The sequence below is a fragment of the Cervus elaphus genome, chromosome 4, assembly GCF_910594005.1.
Source record: "Cervus elaphus chromosome 4, mCerEla1.1, whole genome shotgun sequence".
Classification (NCBI taxonomy): Eukaryota; Metazoa; Chordata; class Mammalia; order Artiodactyla; family Cervidae; genus Cervus; species Cervus elaphus.
Window position 1 is genome coordinate 62,973,672 of NC_057818.1, and position 6,180 is coordinate 62,979,851.

Genomic DNA, 6,180 nt, shown 5'->3' on the forward strand with positions numbered 1-6,180 from the left:
ACTACAGCCATGAAAGTAAACGACGCTTGCTCCTTGGAAGAAAAGCTGTGACCAAAGCAGGCAGCATATTAAAAAGCAGAAACATTTCTTTGCTGACAGAGGTTCGTCTAGTCAAAGCTATGGTTTTTCCAGTAGTCATGTTTGGATGTGAGAGTTGGACCATGAAGAAAGCTGAGTGCCGAAGAAGTAATGCTTTTGAACTGTGGTGTTGGAGAAGACTCTTGAGAGTCTCTTGGACTGCAAGAAGATCACACCACTCCATCCTAAAGGAAATAGGTTCTGAATATTCATTGGAAGGACTGATGCTGAAGCTCTGATGCTCTGGCCACCTGATGCGAAGACCTGACTCACTGAAAAAGGCCCTGATGCTGGGAAAGACTGAAGATGAGAGAAGGGGACAACGGTAGATGAGATGGTTGAATGGCACCACTGACTCGATGGCCAAGAGTTTGAGCAGGCTCTGGGAGTTGATGATGGACAGGGAAGCCTGGCTTGCTGCAGACCATGGATTGCAGAGTCAGACTCGACTGAGCAACTGAACGGAACTGACTGATATGTATAATTGATTCTCTTTGCTGTAAAGGAGTACAAAATTGGAAAACAGCTATATTCCAATTGGAACTTTTAAAAAAGATTTCTTCATATAACCTAAAAATTGTCATAGTTTGAATCAACTATTAATAATACAGTGGAAAATGTGCTATGAGTTTATGTCAATTTATTTTAAAATTCTATGAGGTAATGGAGTATAACAAAGTATTTTAGAAGTTAGAATGAGGGCAAATACACTTACGATATTTAATCTGAGATCATATAAGTGAAAGAGAAACTTTGAAGTCAACCTGAGATGTGCATTCTTTCATTTTCACAAGGTTTTGCTTTCTGCAGTGAAAAATTACTTGAATTTAAAATGTATATAGAAAGTCCTATGTGTAGCTCCCAGTGGATAGGAAATTATAAACCAGAGGACAAAAACCCATCCCCAGTACTCCTAGAAGTTTGGCAGTTTGTCTACCACTCCACTCACACATTTCTGTCCAGAAGTAGAAGGAAACTTGAAAAGGACTGTCACATATTTACTCAGAAATTGGCAGAGTTTTCCTAGGGCCCCCAAGCAATGGAAGAGCAACAAATGAATGCAGTTTGTCACAAGCCAAGAGGAGACTTTTAGTTCACACTGTGGTGGAGAAAACTAATCATTGGAGATAAATTCATGAATGACTTAAGAGATAGAATGGGGCAGGTGATACATTTCTACGACAGTAGCAGACACAAACCCAGGTTTTCAAAAACCATTTCCATTGAAGCAAATCTTCCAAAGCCATGTGACGAAGGATGAGTTCCTCGCTGCTCCTTGGGCCACTCACCTGAGTCATCTCCATCCATTCATACCTACCTGGGTAAATGGCTGTTGTCTCCATTCTCCTTATATTCCTGGGATCCTTCAATTGCTCCTGCAAGGCGACCAGGTCCAGCTTAGGGATAAGCCCTGTTGACCAGAGAAAGGAAACTTTGTGTTGTTAGAGATTCATCAGTATCGAATCCAATATGTATTCAGGTGAGACGAGAACCCATTTTGTTCTAGAAAGCAATATCTGGAAATACTTTATACAAAGCCGCTATACAATACTAACAAACACCTATCAATCAGATCCTGAGATTCTGGTCAATTAGTACTAAGGCAAAAGTAAGTACTGTCAATGTGAAATTAAGGGAGTGTGCAACTATTTAATACCACAGAACTTACTCAATTACCACTAACCTAGAATGAAGGAGGCGGAGTACATCAAGGAAGAAAAACATCACCAGCATAACGAGTCATCATGAAGCCTTTCTTTCTAAACTCACAGATACTCATTTTCCCCTAGAAAGCAGAGATCTGGAACTACTGTGGGAAGCAGAAAATTTCAGAAGACATTCTAGAAATGAAGGAACCAAAACCTAGTGGGTAGGTGAGTGATTCTGGAAGGCAGGTATCCTCACCCAAGGAGGCCAGGTTCACGTAGTTCTCTAACATCACATCCATGTACAATTCCCGCTGACCGAGGTCCAGGCATTCCCACTCCTCTTGAGTGAAGTCTATGGACACATCCCAGAATGTCAGCCGTCCCTGAAATACAAAGTACAGAGGCCATGGGGCCGTGGGAAGACTTCCTTATGTGACCCAAGATGAAAACAGCAAGTTTAGAGACATGGTCGTGATTTAGTGGCTTGGCTGGCATTACAAAATATATTTTTTACACAGTAATCTTTCTACCCAATTTCTAATGTGAAGAAAAGAGGATAAGTTATGATCCACAAGCCATTAGAGAAACTATTCTCATCTGAAAGAGAAATTATAAAATCATCAGGGCAACATTAGCATATTTATTTTTCAGTGTTCTACTCCTGTGACATAGGATAAATTGTTCATTAAAGAAACAGGAAAAAATTATTTTAAAGTGTATTCTGAGCCAAGAGTTCTGAAGTGGGGCCAAAGTGCCACATTTTTAGCAAGGTTACTTGAGTTAGTAATGTTGAAAATTCTGTTCCATGAATGACGATTTTGAACCGTAATGAAATAGAATAGTAAGGTAAGAATTCATACTTAAGTTGGAACTGTAATTGTGTGAGGCTGTCACGGCTAACGCCATGGCAGGCAGCCTAGATTAGGAGTAGGCCTGGTTTCCCAGGGTAACATAATAATCAGGCCTCCTAGAGCCAGCCAATCAACATATGCCTAGCCAGAGAAAAGGGAACCTATCAGGAGAAAACTGAAAGCCCCACGCTGGGCCAACAAAAATTACCTTGCAACTGTGTAACCAATCAGCTTGTGCCAACTACCCACTGTGTAACCAATCCGATTGCGCCAACTACCTGCTGCTTATTTTGACCTAATAAATACCCGAGAGAACTGGGGCTTGGGGCCTTTCGTCCTCACACACCTGGTGAGGGCGGGAGGCCCTGGCTCGAGTCAGTAATAAATTCCCCTATTGCGAGTTGCATTGTTTCGAGGAGTCTTCTTTCCCGACCGGGGACTCGGACTACGGGCAGAACAATTGTTTTACAGATTTTAATGGGTCTAATACGATAGTCTGGAAGCCTTCCCAAGTGGCAGTCATCCATTGAATTTGCAGGACTGGGGGAAGCTTGGTCCTTTCCACCCGTGAGAAATAGGAGTACTCAGAAGGGCATTCTTGAGGATGTTCAGGAGTGGGGGAAGCTTTGTTCCCTGCCCACCTGAGAGATATGGTTAGTTAGAAATAATGAATATCAGTAATGTTGCTCTTATACATTTTGACAAATATTAACAGTCATTCAATGGCAGAGCTTAAACTTTACTTCAGCTTATGTACTTCAGATTTGAACTAATAAAACACAGATTCACAGAGACAATGCTAAGAAAAGGTGATAGAAGTTTCTGTAACTGTAAAGAATACTAAAGCCAAGAAAAGGTTTAGTCACTCAGGCATGTCCAATTTTTTGTGACCCCATGGACTCTAACTTGCCAGGTTCCTCTGTCCAAGAAATTCCCAAGCAGGAATACTGGGGTGGGTAGTCATTCCCTTCCACAGAATTTCTAAAAATACTAACCAGAAAAAAAAAAGAGAAGAAGAAGAAATAATTGATCAAGTCATGTTAGTATTTCCATACATGTATTCCAGTTCAGTTCAGTCGCTCAGTCAGGTCCGACTCTTCACGACACCATGGGCCACAGCACGCCAGACCTCCCTGTCCAACACCAACTCCCAGAGCCTACTCAGTTCATCTCACTGAGGACTAACCTACATCCTGATGGGGCTGTATACTCTTTAAGGGTAAGAGAGAAAAAGTCTCATGTCACTAAACTCAGGTAATTTTGAATGGGTTAAAAATGTACATAATGTTTGAGGATGATAGTCTTTATTTACACTGAGCTATATTTAGAATTTCAGTACAGTTGAGCATAGATTATGATTAATAAGATTTTTGTAAACATTTTGGAAAATACAAAACTGTGATGAGACTCTGTGATGTGAGCATGGAGTGTACTGGAAAAGATCAGACCGGGGCTTGGGATGAAAACCCCCACTCCCCAAACCCAGCATCTCTGCTGAACACACCTGAGTGTTCATGTCCTAAAGCAGAAAGAAAGAAAGAAGACATGAAACTACCCCATTAATTGTGACAGTTTAGGTACATCCCTCACTTTTTCTTTCCAAGAAACTTGTTCAAGTCAAATGGAAAAAAACAAATTCATAGCATGGGAATCTCACAGAAACACCTAAACCAGTGAACATGAGTCATGGGGCAAGAAGTACATGGAAGAATGCATTATCACTGCACGGGTATTTTGTCACTATATGGAAACTATGATCTGAATCTATCATTAAAAAATGTTAGTTTGGGGACTCCGTGATGATCCAGTGACTAAGACCCTGAGCTCCCAATGCATGGAGCTCTGGTTCTTTCCCTCATCAGGAAACCAGATCCCACATGCTGTAGCTAAGAGTTAACATGTCACAATGAAAGAACCTGCAAACTACAAGGATGACTGAAGATCCTACCTGCCACAACAAAGACCTGGTGCAGCCAAATAAATCAATATTTTTTTTTTTTCCAGAAATGATGTTCCATTTATTCACTGGCCTCTTCACATTCTCAAGTGGCAGTTTCCTTTAGAATGCAAAGTGGAACATCTTTTCAATATCTTTTCTATATATTCTATAAAGCTTTACATGTGTGTGGGTGTGGGATGTTGTTTATAAAACACCTTAGAACCTTTTTCCTTAATATCAGAAAGAAAAAAAAAAAATTAAACCACAATTGAGATTTGCCTTTCAAACCCTCAGGTGTTACCTCTAACCAGGTGGCCCTGGTCACCATCAGAGTACTGGAACCAAGGAGACCTTGTTCCTTTTGTGAGTTTATTCCAGACTGTTGGAGTGGAAATGAGCTTGTTCCTACTGGAGTTTAATCCCATTGTTTTTGACTCCAGAAAGACCCCAGTGCCTTTCAACAATGGCCAGGGTTTTCTGTATTTTCCCGCCAGTCTTTCCCAAAGGAAACTCATTCCAAATACCTTTTCCACTGAGGTCTTTTAAAGGAAAATGGAATTCTGGTTCATACTGTGGTCTCTTGCAACCTCAGGTCTTTAATGCGATCACTTTCAAATTTAAATCAATATTTTTAAAAAGTGTTTTATGCCAATTTCACTTCATATGTGCCTTCCCTGATCTGTAGCCTAATACCACATTTAAGTAGTTAGTCTCACTTATCGATATAGAGCAGTCTCTGCAACGTTTTTATTTCTGAATCTTTTCTGAAGATCTATGGACCACTGAGTTCAGTCTATTTATAAGGACAATCTGTAACTCCTGTTCTAATGAGCTGAAGCTGCATCCAGATATAAACTCATCACAGCTTTTCCCCTACTTCACTATGATCCTAACACCAGACCACATCCCAATGGCAGTCTCTGGTAGCAGGGCTTCCCCGTGTTGATCTCGCCCAAAGGGCATATATGAACAACTGAACGTCACTAATTCATGTTGAGAATTCATTAGGCTCTAGAGAAAGCCGGGATACAGACAATGGATAACAGGCTCTGGGATTTAATGGAGAAGTTAGTCTAAAGAGCTGCTCTTCACTATACTAAGAAAAAAAAAAATGAAAAACTAAGAGGTAGATAACAACAAACCACCCAGGGAGAAAACTTAGAATCAGAGAATGAAAGGTTTGCAGGTTCTCAGTCCAGGCATTTCAGGAGGAAAAGCAGCCCAGCCCCAGACCCGGACAGGACGTTTACCTGAGAAGCTGCCATTTCCTCCTCTTCTTCCTGCTGCTCTGAGTCTTCTCTGGGGATGTTGTGTCACAAACTCACATCCACAGTTTGGGAAAATACCGTCAACGGCATCCACACAGCTCTCTCACCTGCAACTGCTGCAGTGAAAATGAACAAAAAAGATTCTAGTCTCTCCTGCCCTTTCGAGCCTTTTTTGGGCTTCCTCTGTTTCTGATCGGTAGGCGGCAATCAAGACTAATCTGACATGTGAATCACATTCTGTGTTGGGTGCTTACCTTTGGTGCATTCTCTTTGCAGACCACCCCTGAGAGTTCTCCTTTCTTTTTGCATTACAGAGAGCAGGTCGCAGCACAATTCTCGGGAGACAATGGACCTGACTACTGGGCTAGCTGACTTACATTATGAGAGTTTTTGAA

The 6,180-nt window shown here is 41.3% G+C and overlaps 1 protein-coding gene across 1 annotated transcript in view; it reads right to left on the bottom strand.

Annotated features, from left to right (window-relative positions):
* LOC122689723 (zinc finger protein 331-like) overlaps positions 1-5,860 on the bottom strand; it is a 59,125-nt gene extending 53,265 nt beyond the window's left edge. Inside the window, exons 1-3 of the mRNA XM_043896402.1 lie at positions 5,768-5,860; positions 1,984-2,110; positions 1,397-1,489 (exon numbers count right to left, since the gene is read on the bottom strand). Coding sequence (XP_043752337.1) covers positions 1,397-1,489; positions 1,984-2,110; positions 5,768-5,782 — 235 coding nt within the window. The 5' untranslated portion in view covers positions 5,783-5,860. The remainder of the gene's footprint in view (positions 1-1,396; positions 1,490-1,983; positions 2,111-5,767) is intronic.
* Positions 5,861-6,180: the final 320 nt, after the last annotated feature.